This window comes from Dermacentor andersoni, chromosome 1 (genome assembly GCF_023375885.2).
Source record: "Dermacentor andersoni chromosome 1, qqDerAnde1_hic_scaffold, whole genome shotgun sequence".
Classification (NCBI taxonomy): Eukaryota; Metazoa; Arthropoda; class Arachnida; order Ixodida; family Ixodidae; genus Dermacentor; species Dermacentor andersoni.
Window position 1 is genome coordinate 78,275,735 of NC_092814.1, and position 17,539 is coordinate 78,293,273.

General features: G+C 42.4%; 1 protein-coding gene and 1 long non-coding RNA gene across 5 annotated transcripts in view; one reads left to right on the plus strand and one right to left on the minus strand.

The window, feature by feature from the left end:
- Nucleotides 1-17,539, plus strand: part of LOC126544048 (uncharacterized) — a 266,997-nt gene that overhangs the window by 160,352 nt on the left and 89,106 nt on the right. For all 3 annotated transcript variants that reach the window (XM_050191234.3, XM_050191236.3, XM_050191235.3), the window contains exon 8: nucleotides 3,008-3,262. In XM_050191234.3, coding sequence (XP_050047191.2) covers nucleotides 3,008-3,262 — 255 coding nt within the window. The remainder of the gene's footprint in view (nucleotides 1-3,007; nucleotides 3,263-17,539) is intronic.
- LOC140215642 (uncharacterized) lies at nucleotides 4,917-16,229 on the minus strand. 2 transcript variants are annotated; one of them, XR_011892479.1, is made up of 5 exons: nucleotides 15,792-16,229; nucleotides 14,948-15,038; nucleotides 10,630-10,815; nucleotides 8,662-8,823; nucleotides 4,917-5,015 (listed from the first exon to the last, which is right to left on the minus strand). It is a non-coding gene; the product is annotated as an uncharacterized lncRNA (long non-coding RNA). The 2 variants fall into 2 exon arrangements; XR_011892480.1 differs by having other exon boundaries at nucleotides 4,934-5,012.

Genomic DNA, 17,539 nt, shown 5'->3' on the forward strand with positions numbered 1-17,539 from the left:
ACCGGATGCATAGACAGGAATTTAGTTTCCAGAAAAATACCCTTATGGCAGAGTCCTTCATATCTCAAAGCATATATATATATATATATATATATATATATATATATATATATATATATATATATATATATATATATATATATATATATATATATAAGAATATGACGGACCGCGCGCACGTCCATTTGCGTTGGTATGGAGCTTCAATATCTCACTTTTTTTAAAAGGACACCGTTAAAAGCGGATTACAATGTTTCGTCCCCGCACAAGCCGATAATAAGGCGACTGCACACGCAAAACATCTGAACTAACCTTATATAAGCGGATTGCTGGGCTCCAGCAAGACGTTGTAATCGGGATTTTAATAATGTGTCGTAGAATCAACATCCGTATTCCTGAATTCAGCAAGAACACAAGCGCAGGCCCACTTAGCTAGGCTCCTTAACTGCGACTAATTCCACGCATACGGGGGGATCATTTTTACGTTTTCCAGAATTTTACAGCGAAGCTGTATATGGCTAGCCGATTCGTCCGTCCGTCCGTCCGTCTGTCGGTCGCCTGTACGCCGAAAACTCCTTCGGCGCAACCCCATGCGCATGCGCGAAAAAAAATGAGCGAGAGAGAGGCGCGCGATTAGCCAACACTACCTAGATAGCACAAGGCCTGTTTACTCCGATCCATGACGCCACACTACCTAGCCCGAAATTTCAATCGACAAAACTAGCGTGATGAAAGCGGTGACGTCAAAACCCCTGTTGCCTGCTTGGGAGCACCCTCATTAGATTCTATGGCAGTCGGGCCAGGAAACATGACGTCATGGATCGGAGTGAAAAGGCCTTGTGCTATGGATTAGCTGCGCCAGTAATGACGTCGTTGCTCTCCGTCGCAGCAGAAAGCACGCGCAGCAGTTTCTCTCCGGCTCCGAAATCGGTAGCCCATACGTCACACGCACTCCTTAGGAGCAGGCAGCTTTCGATCAGCAACGCCGCGAGCAGAACCGAGAACGAGCTCGTCTACGCCGTGCCGATGCTGCAGCCTGGGCAAAAGAACAGGCTCGTGTAGCCGAGCGCAAGCAGGAACTGCGTACCGAGAAATCCGGCAGCCTACCAAGCCGTCGTTTAATAAACCGTTGGGATTAACCCAGTTATAAACACCGGGGCTGCTCGTTCCTGCTTCGCTGGTTAACCATGTGTACGGAGTGCTTGGGTGGTGATTTTTTTTAAAAATCGCCTGTTGCAGATAACATAATTTTAGTCCCTGAGCAAAATTATTGAGTGAGGCTGACATTACGCGTGAAATCGAAACACATATTCAAATAATTTAAAAGTTATTTCTAATTACCTTCTTAAAATATTACTTTACAGCACATTGGGAAGGCGGGAGATGGAAATTCATGACGATGAGCAAAACGAAAACAAGGTAAAAGCGGGAGCCAACGTTTCGACAAGTGGACTTGTCGCCTTGTAAAAGAGAAGTCCACTTGTCGAAACGTTGGCTCCCGCATTTACCTTGTTCTCGTTTTGCTCATCGTTTTACAGCACATTGTAATTTACGACTGGTAGCTGGTCAGTTCACAAGGCGTATCTACTTAGAACCAATTTACACAATGATACCAGTTTGGAGATATACACCAACAAACTCGCCGTATAAATACACCGCCTTTCCAGTTCCTTTTTTAACAAGAAGCTCGTTTATACATTGAAGCAGAAAAGTAACTGGAACGCCTTTGTATTTCGTCCCACACTTTCGGAAATAATATCTCGAAAGTGGTTGCATCCTGGAGATTTATTTCAAATGTATACGTCTTGCAAACTCACCGGCTACAATTCGTAAATTGCAATATATATTAATATAATTAATTGAATTATTTAAGAAATGAATTAGTGCATTTTGTTAATCAATTGAATAGGTGTTTCGATTTATCGTGCTAGTAATGTCCGCCCTTGAATTATCCAGTTCAAAGAGAAGAATTATGCTATCTGCACAAGCGATTTTTAAATGTAGCGGGAAACTTAAAAGTGATCACCCGTATATGAATTCTGTGGCCCACTTGAAGTGTTTAGTCTTGTGTTTGTTGTGTTCCTTCTTGCTCACATATCGGGACCAGCTTCACGTCAGAATTTTTGTTTCTGTTATTTTTTGGGGTACGCACTGACGCCGCATAATTCCGAATCCAGCTCGTTAGAATTCACTGCGCTGTGCATTTTTCCCATCGCAGGAAAATGCGAGGAGCTCAACTCGCGCTTTTAAATTGCATGGAAACTCCAGGCGAGTTTGCGCCGTCATCGTCGCTCTTGGCGTTGCCGTGAGGTTCCCTATAATATCCAAGTGCGATAAGATCTTATCGCGCTCCGCGCGACTTACGCTGTGGCTGAGAGGGAAAAGGAATGCGTGTGAAGGTGAGACGAGAAGATGGTAGCTTGAGGCGCACCTAATGTTCAAGGCCACGTGATAACGCACGCGCAAAGCGCGGGAGGTGAGTGGTCGTGGTTAGCCCGGCCGTGGCTGATTACGGCTGTCCGCGTATGTGGGTGAGCGCGTACACCGCCGGTGCCCCGTCTTGCAGGCAATCTTCGGCGGGTGCAAAGTTTGGGCGAGAGGAGATGATTGCTGGCTGCACGTGTGGTGTCTTCTCGCGCGCCTAGTGCCGGAGGTCGCGTAGTCTCAAGTTTTGGAGACGCGTTAAAGCGAGAGTCAGCACGAAGAGTTCGCGACCCTTTGTTTGCTCTCATCACGCCAGCGTGGTGTCAGCGAGTGTTCGTGGTCATCAAGTGAGATCTGTTTATGTTTGCCTGTGCGCGCGTGACACTGTAACAGTTAAGTTAATTAGTAAGTGAAAGTTTACTGCAATTTGTACGGCCGATAGAACTACGAACCTTACTTTGCGTAGTTGTACAATACTTTGCTATCACAATCAATGCTTCGCCTTTCGGGCGTCTTTGGTTTTGCGTTCGGCTTGAGTCTGCAATGTTGCTCATTTTGCGCACTGGGATTTTGCGCGCTGCAGCTCCCTTCTACCCTTTCGGGTACCCTGCCTACCCGCCAATGTTCCCACCATGGATGCGGCCTCCCTCGCCGTCCCTATCGCAGCACTCGCTGCCAATGGGCGACGAGTCAGGCGAGCGGCTGCACCGGCCCCACCACCGCAAGCACAAGAAGAGCCTGAGTAAAGCCGCGTCCCGGCTCCAGTCCTCGCAGGACCTGTCCTCCGAGGAGGAGAATGACCGGGACAGCCCGTCTCTGGACGAGCGCTCTTCCAGAGGTGCGCCCTTGCGGCCTGTGGCCTTCCTTTTTCCTTTCTTCTGTTATACATGGGTTTCTTTGGAGATATCCAGGTAGAAAGCCCCTCCCTGGGTACTCCATTTCTTTATGTTATAGAGCAGAAATAATAATAATGAGATTAGGGCTGTTCGCATAGGGAACTTTGTGAATAGAATTGAATCCGAATATTTCAGAAAAACGGCCAACGAATATCGAATGGAATATATATATATATATATAATCAAAAAGTTTTCCTTTGTTAATCGACCGTAAATAGGTAGTTTGCGCGGAGTCCGTTTCATAAAAAATCAATCGCCATCACGACCCTCCGAAAGTGTATCGCCAGCGAAGCTGTTAGAAGACCACTCAAATGCCGTCGATGGCGATATGAAATGTTTTTTTGTTCTGCCTAGTCTTAGCACGACACCGTTGTTGAGCATTACGATTTTGCACTCTTCGACGCGCATGGTATTCACGCTGCTCTTCGGGGGTCTTTGCATGGTCTTCCTATAGCGGTCTTGCAGTGAACTGAATGAGGGGCTATGCAGCTTTACCTTTTATATATGAAGTTTGGTGATATCACTCACTGATGCGTATGCTGCTGTTGCCCCTTTTCCACCAGAGCAGTTTATGCAACCGTAGTCTTTACCGGGAAACACACGCGGGGAGAAGGAACGTGCGTCGCATTGTTCACAGGTGCCTTAACATCCACCATACGGTCTTGACGCTTGTTTTGTGCTTTTCTTTATTGGCATGAATACTGAACTGTGTGTTGTATGCCTGATTCCAAAGGATTCTCTCCACCTTGCGGGTTTCCGCAGAACTACTACGTCAAACACTTGCCTTTGCTTCGTGTTGTCGACAAATTCGACTTCGCCCTGCCATCTGCTACACTGTAAAAAAAATTTTTCTTAGTTTACAGAAAATTTGCTGGTAATTTGTGACCGAACACTCTTCCGTAAATTAAGAACGGTCATTTCCGTAGAACGGACAACTGTAAAAGAGAGACCGTAATACAAGATACGAGTGCTTCTGTATCTAGAAAACGGAAGACTCTGTATTCTGAATCTGTACTATAACCGTTAAAGTACGGTGCTTCTCGTATTCAGAAAACGGAACACACTGTATGCTGAATTTGTACTATAACCGTTAAAATACAGGTGCTTGCCGTATTCAGAAAACGAAAGACTCCGTATGCTAAATCTGTACTATATCCGTTAAAGTACAGGTGCTTCCCGTATTTCATCTTGCAGAGCATATCCATTGTTCGAAGAATGTGCCATCGGGGACAAAATTGCCCAGGACGTGTGAGAGTCGACCGAATTTTATGGTGCACTATTTGCTGGGATCAGCTGGGCTACCATCTGCGTTCGGAATGTGCCTATGTGACCCACTGTTTTCAGCGGTCTTGAACAGAAATGCAATTTGGTCAACGCTCGCACTTCCAGGGTACTTTTGTCCACGATAGTACATCACCTTCAATGCAAATGTCATGAAGGCAGCTCATAGACAAAGCGGCAGGTCACCATTGAGAAAATTGTCTTGCCAACACACTGACATGGCTGCAGAGATAAAACACTTTGCACTTTGTGATATGAATGCACTGCATAGCATATATACACAAAGGTGCAACATTTCAGTCCTGAAGCTCTTAGATCACAGAAGCAACTTTATTTTCTTCAATCACTCGTCTTGCACTTCTTCCTGGTGAAAGTTGTTCTTGACCCAAAGTGCTTGCAAGGATAAACTTGCTGCTGTTAGGAGAAACAAATAGTATTCGTGAATATCCATCCTAAAGAAAGCGGCAAAAAAGTATAATCACAGAACACGACAAAGCAGTAACTTCTGTGTTAGAAAAACATGTAAGTAGACCAACATTGTTGGAACAAGGGATGTTGCTATAGCCAACATTTCGACGTAGGTGCTTGTCATTAGGGTAGCAAATGTTTTCCTTGGCTGTGTTGTTTTGGATTGTGCATAGCTCAGTGGCCCCTAGCCTCATCGGGGGAGAAGAAACTGGTGCATATAATAGGTCAAGAGAAGCCAAAGTGTTAAAATAAAGGAAGGAAGGGTGTGCTTAGCAGTGGTGATTGTGATGGAGCGGGTATGAGCACTACTGTCAGTTCTTGCAAAGAGTAGGGGTGACCAAAACAGAAAATGATGTACACATGTAAGCAGTCATTAATCCAGTAGACCTAATCTTCCGAGAAGACAAAATAGGCATCAAGATAAACAGTTCGCACTTTTGGAAAACGAAGAATTAAGAAAAATAAATTTTGTATCACGATGCATCTGGTTAAGATCACTGTAAATGGTAAATGAAGGCACATTACGAATATATATTTTGTTAAAAGCCGATGAAGAAAAGATATATTAACGAAATATTAAAAAATAGGGACATTAAAATTAAACTGGGTATGACCATAAAACAGTAAAGAACAGCCTGTGGAAAAAAATGGGATGGACAATATGATAACCAGGTGCAAGATTGCAAAACGTCGAGCGCTGTTTATATTCATGCTGCTGTTGGCGGCTTCAAGTTTCTGTCTTCCTGTGGAACCTTTGTCTTACTTGAACAAGGAAATGGGTCATTTTATAAACAAGTCAGTTCATATACAGTTCAAAGCTTCAGCATTATTATATTGAAAGAAAATATTATGGTCAGTTCTCCTGGGTGTGCTTTCATTCACCAGTTATTTCCACCGGTGTAAGCTCAAAATTTAATGGTCTAAATGGACCTTAGCTCCTCGCAAACCATTAGCTGGTCTTTTTTTCAACACAGATGCCTGCATATTATATGTGTTGGCAGGAGTGCTAGCGAACTAAATTAAACTTGTTGCCACAACCAAAGTGAAACTTGGTAACAGTGGTTGAAAAAAAAAAAAAAAAAACAGCATTCCACAATATTGATTCAAGTCGTCTGGAAAAGTTGCTTAAGTTAATGTACACCCCCCACCCCACCAGACACAATTATACACCACACTGACTCTCATGGCGTCAACCATGCTATTATAGCACTAGGCATCAAGTAGGAGAATTAGAAGATAAGAGGGCACAATGCTTTTTGTTAGAACATCAAATGTGCTTTACATAAATGCTACATTCCAACTAAAAAAGGAGCAGCCGATAGTGACCAATGCATACGAAAGCTAATGACATTCTGTGCAGCAGAATGTTGACAATGAGGTGTTATGCGCACAAGTGCACTCATTCACACAAAATGACATCCTGCAGACAAACCTTGTGCCAACATTACAGCTTGAAAAACACCACAGTGGAAAGCAAAGAGTGCTAAATTTGTTGAAAATTACTAAAAATTATTCGATTATTCATTATCCTTACTGTTCGTTAAAGATTCACAGATTGTTCCCTACGGGTGCTGTAAACTGCTTTTATAGTGGTAGCAACAATGATCTGTGGCACAGACAAGAATAAATGCTCATGAAGTTTATGCAAGACTATACCCTACAAATTACACCCCATTTCACATTCCAATGTGGTAGAAGAGGAAGACGAAAAAAACTACTTTCTCGTGGAGGATGCATACCCCAGAACAGAAGAAACAAGTGTACCCTAACCATTGCTGCTGCCGATGCCTGTGCACTAGCAGTTACGTATAATATGGCAGTTACAATTGTTTTTCCACAAGCACTGCAAGCTGCTGCCAGTTTACCAGTACAGAGCTGTAATAAATTTAGGGCAAGTTAAAGCTCTCTAATGCATTCATCTCATATGACACAATTGGAATGCAATATTCTGCAAATAAGTGAAGAGCGATGTGCCATCCCATACAATGAAACACCTTTGAAGAATCTGAATCACCACCTGCACTCTTAGGCAGTTACACCCTTTGGAGTGCCCCTTCTGCCACACAACAATAATCATTATCTGCCTTGATGTGTTTCCTTTCTTTAAAACGCCACGCCCGCTCCTTTCCTTTCGGGAATGCTATCATGCTGATAACGCGCATGCCGTTCGTTACTGGAAAGTACAGGGCTCGCAGCGTTAAAGAAAGGAAACGCAACAAGGCAGATGACGATTATCGTTGTGTGGCATAGGGGCACTCCAAAGGGTGTAACTTCGCCTAAGAGTGTGGGCAGTGATGAGGTAAAAGAGTGTGTTCTGTGTAAAGTAGTGCACCTGTATAACCTAAAGCTGTGGAGAATGCATTTAGTATCAGCTGTGAAGTTTCTAATTTTAATTGCACACAGTAAAAACCTCCATGCAGTTTTGCAAAACGCAAACCCCCTACCTTTTTGTTGTTCAAAGGCAATGACACGTAGGGCCATAACATGTACATTACGAGTTTTGTTCCTAAACAATCAAAGTGAATAGCACCACCTTAAGTGTTATGTGCCTTCTGTCTCACATTTTCTGTCAAAAATTGTTAGTGTCAAATGCTGCGATCGGCAGAAAAACGGATTTCTGGAGCAATATAAAGTATTAAGTACCGTGATCTCAGTTCTTTCACTGCTGTTTAGGCATTATCGGGTCTTAAAGTAATAAAACGAGGAATAAATACACACATATTTTACGTCACAACCCTCATGAGGCATTTAGTAGTCTGGATTATAAAGGATTCCAGATTTACAACGCAGGACAGATTTTATTCCACTGAAAGAATGGCATCATGCCAATTATTCTGCATTTGGTGCTATATTTATTTGTATTTAGTTCCGTTGGAATGTGTGTGTACTGTCAGCGATATTGCTTGACATGTTTTAAATTGACTGTTTTCTAAATTTAGGCAAATTCGTACTCGCAAATAACCTTGTATGACACCAAGAACTTGCTTAGCAGGAGTATTTCTAACATTTGCAAGATATTAGGCTCTTGAATGCATATCTAAGCCTGGGGTGCACGCCGCCCCCTAATCTCATCAGCAAGTTTCTAGAACTCCTCTACAAGGTATGTTATGATGAATGTAAAGTTGCTTGAACGGGAGAAATAGGGAATTTAAACAGGTGAATTATGCAGCATAAGAATGATGTCAGCAAGAAGCAAGCATCAAGAAGCACTGTCACTCAATGCGCATAGACTATCAAACGCAAGAATTATTTGGGATGATTTAAAATTCTGGCATTGGAACGAAATGTCTTTTAATCTATATATAAACTGATTATTCACTCTACTACCACTACCTTTACCAGAAACATTCATAATCATTATCCTATCTATGCCACATCATCCTAGCTAATATTCAAGCCTTCATAAGCTGCTTCTTTTACTGCTAATTCTCTGTGGGAAAGAGGTGTCTGTATGAAGACCATATCATATACTTATTACCCGCTTTTTGATAAATGATAAAGGAAAAACTTCACACCAAAAATGCGTTGAGCTTGAGCAAGTTCTACGTTTGAAGCTGTTGATTCTTTTTTCCCTTTGCCATCATTGACCCACCTGGTTAGCTAAGTAGACAGAAAAGCTGCAGGAGAAAGGTAGCGGTGCCAAATCAGACTTGTGCCCCAGGGGACCTTTTCACGGTCACTGGAGGAACTGCCTGTGGCCTCGGCATCTTCCTTGAGGGTCATGGTCATGTCTAAGAAACCTTGTCTCCACAGGCTGCATAAAGAAGCATAATTTTCTGAGCCAAGTCCTTTTCTTAAAAGAACCCATTTAAGGTGTATTCGTGGCTTTGCACCACAAAACTGACACGACTGGCCACTCAAGACACTTTATGTGTATTCGCAGGCTTATTCCTTGGAAAAACACTTTTATGTAGCTTACAATGAGTAACAGTAACAAAAATGTGTATAAGGAGGCTTTCATATATTGCTCTACAACTTTTCATTGACACATTTCATTTAATTATTTGAGATATTTATTAACTAATTAAGAATTATGTAATTAGGCAGAATGCAAAATATAATCAGAGTATCTCCAAGCGATGGCAAACAACATTACCTTCATTTTGTCTAGTTACATCGCATTTACATATTTCTAAATCTTGGTGCACGATAGTTAAGACACCCTGTAGATCAAAAAACAATATTACAATTTTCATAATCATCTCTTGCGTGTTATTGGTGGCTATGGCTGCTTCAAGTTATTCTTTCAGTACGGTACAAGCAGTTTTGAAGTGAAATTGTTTTGCATTGAGGGCGGTAATCTAGAAAATCAAGCAAAAGGTCAAGTTGTGTTCACTATTCAGATGTTTAACTAAGAAGCTGCAGGAAAAGGAAACAGAACACAACACCTAATAAACAATGCAAAATTTGAAAATTTAAACTGAACAAGAAACCAGTTTTTGAAAACACAGAAAAAAGCCAGCAGCTTACGTCGAATACACCCTTGCTATGTACTCCAAGTGAAGTTGTTACCGCAATGCTTGGGCACCATACGAACGTAACAATCAACAGCTTTGAGCAGAATATTAACACCACTAAATGAACTGGCCTTTGAAGATTCTTGATCTGAAATCCTCAACGACTTGTTCTGGCGTTTAATCTGTCGAGCTCAATCTGTATTCTCAAAAGCTGGCTCTCGGCCATAATTTCTCTAAACGCAACATCAGCTTAAATCTCAAGGTAGGGTTGACCTGTGATAATGCATGGCAAACATCATGAACACTCTTACATGTTAACCACAAGGTTCACTCATGCAGCCATGAAATTGTGATGCAGACACGATATATTGAAGCTGGTTTTGTGAAGTGTTTCATGCTTCCAAGGCTTCTTCTCCAGTTGTGAAAGCTGTCTCCACTAGCTAAATAAGCAATGAGAATAAAAAAAGAACTTCAACATGCTCATAATACGTTGGCCATTTGCAAGTAAACAGCAGCCTTTTTGGGCGCACAGGTTGCCTGGTGCAAATCTACTATGCCACAGTACTTGTGTTACCCAGTACCAGCCACTTTAAAATGCAATGTGTTCAGAGCCCTTTCCCTCTGTTTTTTTTATTTGGAAACAGTTTACCATGTGTTCAGTAGGTGTCGAGAAAGGGGACAGAAAACACTGTGCACCAGTGATTTCTAATGTTTTGCTGGATGCAGCACACCGCACCGGATGCAGGTGAAGCCAGTGGAAATGCGGTGTCATGCACGCGCTTGTCCTGGAAGCAGGGCATATGGTGGACTAACTAGTGCGTGCGATCAGATAATATTACTGCCGAAAAACTTTTCTTTGTGGTTTTTCACATTTTGGGAGGTCTCTACATGTCTGGTAAGCGCTTTTATGACAATCTGAACCCGTATACAATAGTGTTCTCTTACATGAAGTTTTTTCTCATTTACCAGTGTTTCCATTGCACGCCACTTATGTTAGCTACACTGTAGACACTGCAATGGAAAAATTCTGGACACCTCGAAACACTGCTTGGGTAGTTTATGGCACATCAGGCAGACATGTTAGGGGAAGAAATGCCACACACCCGTGCAAACGAAGTGCTGCCGCAAAGTTGTGAAGCACCAACTTCCGGGACAAGGTTGGCTTCAGTCGAGGGTGCTCGATGTGCTGTCCATGCCCTGTAGTAGAGATCAGTGGTGTGGACCCTTTTATACTGGCTGTCTTTTCTGGTCGGAACCTTGGCAACAGCTTCCACCATACTTTTTTGAACCTGCAACATGTGCAGAGAAAGTCACATCACTGTGCGTTGATTGTATGGCTTTATTGTTCTACACATTCTATCAAATCATTAAAAAATACAGTTCGCACATTTTTACTACTGTATATAGACAGTCTAGTTGCTAGACACGCGAAACATTACCATCCCTCTGACAGAATGCAACAATAGAAGCGTACACTGTAAAGCTACACTAAAATTTAAATTGATGTGACACCGTATGAGCATACAGTATGCTTACTGTATGCTTCAGCCCTGTGTCAAGTAAAAGTTAATCGTCAATCATTTATGGTGTATTTCTACTTATTCTGGGTCATCAAACTGTACAATCAATGTTCCAAGTTTACACATTGTTGGCTTTTGATTGCCTATGTGATCCGTTTCCTACTTACACATGCAGTAATACCACTGTAATAAGGAAAAAGTTAGAAAAAGAAATGCCATGATAATCTTCCCCATTTGCTGAGGGCAGGAACAATGGCCAATAGCATGTGGTTGAAGCTACATAAATACTCAGTTTTCACACAGCTTAATTGTTCAGCAAGTAATAAAGAGGTACGCTGTGCGGCTCTGCATAACCAATAAAATCTGACTACTTGACACTGTACTAAGACTGCTGCTTGATAGTGTTCGGCAGTTCGGCTTTGGTTTTCTGATATACAGAACTGTTTAGGTACCAGTAGTTTACTTTGCTATAAAATGGAACTTGGAGCACTGGTCATTTGCACATAAATAATGCGACAGCAAATATAACACAAGGATAGGAATATGGGTCTCTTAGAAAAAGTACATACACATTATTAATATAATGTGATGTGATGCCATAATGAAACAGAAAGCAACGCATAGAAGTGGACGGCACTTCCATGCCACCAAGGTTATTGGACAGACTACTTCAGAAGTGCCCGCAACACAGTCAAAGAAGGCAAAGCAGCATTTCTTTGCGTTCAACACAATGCATTGGCGGGCTAGTTGGTGCTAATCCATAAATACTTTGTTTAGCGCAAAGCAATGGACACAAGAAAGACGACCAGCACAAGGCGCTACTCTCAACTGACATCACTTTATTGCGTCACTCCTTTATAGATAGTAGAATCTAGAAGAACATGTGCAGTGAGCACCATGTGCAGGGACCACCAACAACCGATCACAAGAGCGCACTCATGCGACGGGATCCAAAAAACCATATTGAGCACCGCACAAGGTTAAAGAAGGCACGCTAATGCACTGTGACCCCAATGACTGTATGAAGAAAGCTTCCGATAACTCTCAGGCGGTGGTATCACAGCACTTTTCCAAAATCATAGTATCACGAAACATGGCTTCGCACTTCCACATTTTACAATGTTGAGCCAAATGGGAACCTGTGCCTGTTGGTATGGATCGCTTATGTTCGCAATGTTTCGTGATACTACGATTTTGAAAAAGAGCCGTGATACCACCGCCAGAGAGTTATCGGAAGCTTTCTTCATACAGTCATTGGGGTCACAGTGCATTAGTGTGCTTTCTTTAACCTTGTACAGTGCTCAATATGGTTTTTTTTGGATTCTGTCGTATGAGTGTGCTCTTGTGATCAGATGTTGGTGGTTCCTGCACATGGTGTTCACAGCGCATGTTCTTCTATATTCTGCTGTCTACAAAGGAGGGATGCAATAAAGTGATGTCAGTTGAGAGTAGCGCCTCGTTCTGTCGTCTTTCTTGTGTCCATTGTTTTGCGCTAAAAAAGCAATTATGTATTCCTTGTGTGTGTTTGAAGACAGCTCCACACGCAGTAGCGATTCCAGTATTGCTGCCCAGTGGTTTAGCTCGCCACAGCTTGAAGTGCCACAAAATATAAGGAGAGAAACCTGCATTATAGTTTTGTTGCAAACAAGAATATAACGTGAAGTGTATTCTGAGGCCAGAAACTATAGAAAAAAATTTCATGATGCACCACTGTGCAGGGTTTTATAGCAAAGTCAAATACATTTAGTGTAAATATCACACTATGATGGTACACAATGGTGGTCATCTGTAATAATATAAAAGGTGCCGTAATGTTACAACAAAAGTTGACATTACTTAATAATAGCCCTGTAAAATTTAGCATGCAGGGGCACCACTTGGTTAAACAATAGTGGTGTAATGTCTATGTACACAAGTATTGCCCATGCATTTCTGCCACTGTCCAAATGGCATAAATGAATGGGTAATACTTGTATACATAGATATTACATCTCTATTGTTTAACGAAGTGGGTAAACTATGTCTGCCTCATACAAGATTAGAATTAAACCATAAATTATATATAGTCACCCTAACAGTAACACCTCATTTGAACTTCACAGTAAGTAGACGTCACCTATTCAAAGTTTATATGTTGAATGTAACGAACCCTCATTACAGCAGCGCAGAGCATTCCTCACATTTCCTTACGTACTCAGAATTCAAGTCATCAGCAACACATATGCTACAACATCGTCACACAGTGCAACTCATGCTTACACTACAGAAATAAACCAAACATGTTTAGGCCACTTGTACTGCAGTATGAGCAATATTATCGGGATTATGAAATTCCCCACGAAGTCCTCCAGGTTGCCAAGAAACCAGAACGGTTGGCCCCGTGGTACGATTTCACGCAGTTGTGCGACTGAACATTAACACATTTAAGGAAAAGAGACACTCCTCACGACCACATTATACAAGAATTCCGTGCTCTTCAGGACCAATATCAAAATCACATGCAATTCTACACTGATGGGTCCAAAACAAAACAACACGTGGGTGTAGGGGCCGTAACAGAAAATTGGGAAAGAAGTATTCGTCTACCAAAACATGCCTCTGTTTTCACTGCTGAAGTTTACGCTGTATGGGTTGTAGTGAAAAAGATTATCACTGGCAAGCACAAAAACACAGTCATTTACACTGATTCCTTAAGTACACTGAAGGCTCTAAACCTAAAATCTGAGTGTGAACCCCTGTTAGGGGCATACTAAACATGGTCGCACTTAACAAATATGGGAGATCAATCCACTTCTGCTGGGTACCAAGTCATGTTGGGATACCGGGTAACGAAGCAGCCGATAGATATGCATCGATGGCAGCGAACAAAGAGATAACAAACACAACACTTCCATACAAAGATAGCATCCGCGCGATTAGAAAAGCCTTAACGGCGAAATGACAACGCGAATGGGACCATTTTGCTGACAACAAACTACATCTCACGAAACCCATAGTTGGCAAAGGAAGTCATGCTACCATCAGGAGCGGTTCATCAATGGAGTTTTATGCCGACTACGCATTGGGCACACACACCTCACACACACTTACTTACGAAAGAAGACACACCAACATGCGAGAAATGTCAACAGCCACAAACAGTTATGCACATATTGCTCACATGTATGCAGACTGAAACACACAGACGAACACTTTGCACAAATTATATCAACTACACATACCTTTACACCCTGCTCTAAATTGAGGTGATGATCCGCTAGTCCCATTATGTGACGTTCGTAAATTTCTAGACGACACTGGATTTTTACATAAAATATAGATTATTAACAAAGCCTTTTCCTTCATTAACTGGATTTTAAAACACCTCATGTTTGGCGCAGCATAGCCTTAGCCGCTTTTGCACCATTAAACCCCATTTAACCAACTAAGTAAGTAGACGCCTGTTGATGCCAGCCTCCCCCAATGCTAAACTGTGCTGCATGCTTTACAGAGAAATTATAGTGGTATCACTAAACTCTGAAGCTATTCAGGACTGCAGCATTGTAGAAGACGTCTACAAATGTCCCATTTCATGTGTAACAGCCTGAATTGCTTGCACATCTTACCAAGTGCAAATTAAAATTACTTCTCCATGTTTAGCATTTTTGCCTGCTAGACCACAATCCAATGTCATCAATATATTAACATATTACCTCAAAGAACCTAATTTGGCTTATAGATTAACACCTTCGCATACTGCCACAGCTACACTCTGTCATATGCGTTGCAATCGTAAAGGAGTGCTTGTCCACCAGCACTCCAATGTCACTAACAGTGATCACCTACACAGCTTGATTCAGGTGGCAGGTGGCAGTCATGATTCAGGTGGCAAATAGCTAAGAGAAAAAAAAAATCCACTCACTTTGAGAGCTACAATACTGCGATAACTTGAGAGAGATGGACCCATTGCAGGCAGCAGACCTCTTCTCAGCTCCAGCACAACAGCAACTTGCCTTTCAGTAAAAGAAAAGGATTGATTAGTAATGATAAGTTACCTTGTTTTTGCTGAGTATCAATACAATCTGACTTTCATGCATATCCACTCTCCGCTTTAGTAATACAACTGAATTATTCGTAAAATAAAAGAGTCAATGATGATACCATTCGCTTCTCTTGTATGTCCAATTTTTTTTGCACTGATACCCCGTTTACTGCTTGCTTACTGACACGAATGCCTTGACTGCCTAGACATCATTCGAAGCAACACGTCTTGCTGCACTGCAAAAAGTTGCACCGATGAAACACAGCAGAGCAGCCAGAGGAAAGAACTTTTTTTTTTTCTGGTCACAATTAAAACGTGCACCCAAGCAAGAAAGTAACGATCACAGGTAGTGAGCGACTGCTATTGCCTCGAACGTTTATTTCCGTATTTTAACAGAAGTTCTTGTATCGGATACAGTATGCTCTCAAGCCAATACAAGCGCCAATACAAGTGCGCAACTGAACGCAGTTTTATTCTACGCTTTTAACGCGAGTGAGCAAAAGGTTAGAAGTACCTCACAGAAATTGCGATCGAGCCGATCGCGCTACGACTGGAATCGATCTGAAAAGATAGGGTGATCCCTTTCCCCATTCATGCGTCAGTTTTGCCCTAAGACGTTGCATAGTGGTCTTTTGAAACAACATTTCTGTTCGCGACACCGGCTTACCACACATCACTTTAACACCTACGTTATACAAACCAAATAAGATTAAAATGGGCTTACCTCATGAGCAAGTTACGAGTGCGCGTAGACTGTTGAACACCCGTTGAGAGCAAGCAGGATATATCCGTGTCCAAGCGCATACGTGCACCCAAACACAGGACAACTTCTTCGATGCCGCAGCGTGCAGAGTTTTGTACACGAAGTGAAAGACATCCAGCGCAAATATCTCCGCGCGATGACGGCAAATGACGAGCGCACAAGCGTACAAAACACAGCGACAAATTCGGAACTTTGCCAATTCGAACGTGCCGAGACCCAAGCAGCGTAAGCATCCATCGTTTCTGTTCTTCGCTCCCGATGCGTCAATCTCTCTTCCTTGGAGTCTTGCTTCACTCTTGAGTACAAATCAAGAGATATTAACGGCAAATTAACAACTTTTACAACACGACACGAAAAATTCCGGCTGACTACACATGTGCAGCTCCGTCTGCCACTCCTAACGGACGCTCAGCGCGCGCTGCCCCCTGGTGCCGCACTCTGTGAGCGCAAACAGAATCGGTTTCGTTTTCGCATTTGTGCTCTAGTTACTGTATCGTATCAGTTCAACGAGCACAAGCTATCTTGGCACGCTGGAACGACACGTGCCTTTCCTTGCCCTCTATTTCCACTACCCCCTTTCCCTCGCTCTGGTATAGAATGCCCAGCGCAATAAACATAACAGTTCACTGTTGTCTTGAAACGCCTGCTGTTGGTTTCTTCGACCGGGACCCGGTCGATACAGTTACTGGAACTGCAATATAATTGCTTGACAATGAATTGAATTCTAAAACAGGAGAACACTTTCTCTCCCACAAGTTAGTGCATTTTATACAAAGGGAGAGAGAATGCAAGAAGCAGAAAGGCAGGGAGGTCAACCAAAGCGTTCGCTACTGGGGATAGCTAACCCCTGTGCTGCAATGAAGTGCAAAGCAATGCACTGCGATGCGTCCATAATCTCTAGTATAGCGATAATTTGGGCTGGTTGGTGCATGTAATGAACGGGTAAATAATGAGTTGTGTCATAACATTACCCATATATAAAGCACATGGAACCAATGGTGTTGCATTCTAGATCAAAAAGAAATAAAGCTTGAATGGTTACATCTCGGCACTGGGCATTCTTTCTTTCCGTATTATTTCTTTCTTCTTTTTGACAGTACACACAGTACTAGCACGGTAATATGTCCTTCATCTTCAGTCACCTTCCAGTAGTTTACACACATGTCGGTGCATGTTCGCGTTCTTTATTCTACCGTACAAGAACGAGCGCGCTTACCGGTCTTGGTTCAAGATGAAGCGCCAAATGTTTGCGATTACATCTTATAGCAAGAATTAACACATGAACAGTGAAGATTATGCGTAATCGATTTGTCTCAATGAATGGGCAGTTATTGTCAGAGACGAGATATCTTGTAAATATTGTAGGAATGAGTTAAACCAACTACATTGCAGTTCAGCAATGCCCTTTGACACTTGGGTTAATTGCTTGCCGCATTCGAAAATTTCATCCGACCGTTGTACTTGGATCTATAGGCCGCCAGCCCCCTTCGAGACCATTTGTTGCAAAATGTAAATGCCGTTACGGTCATTATACCACTCCCTGCGTTTCGGTACTGATTTAGAGTGCACACAATTTTTGGCGTATACAGAGCACCAATGTCATTCCCAGTGCACCAGCACCTGAATGCTGCAAGCTTGTTTACGTATGCACGTATGTCCACGGCTCTCCGTTCACTTAAACTACAACTATTAACTACAAAGCGCTTAAT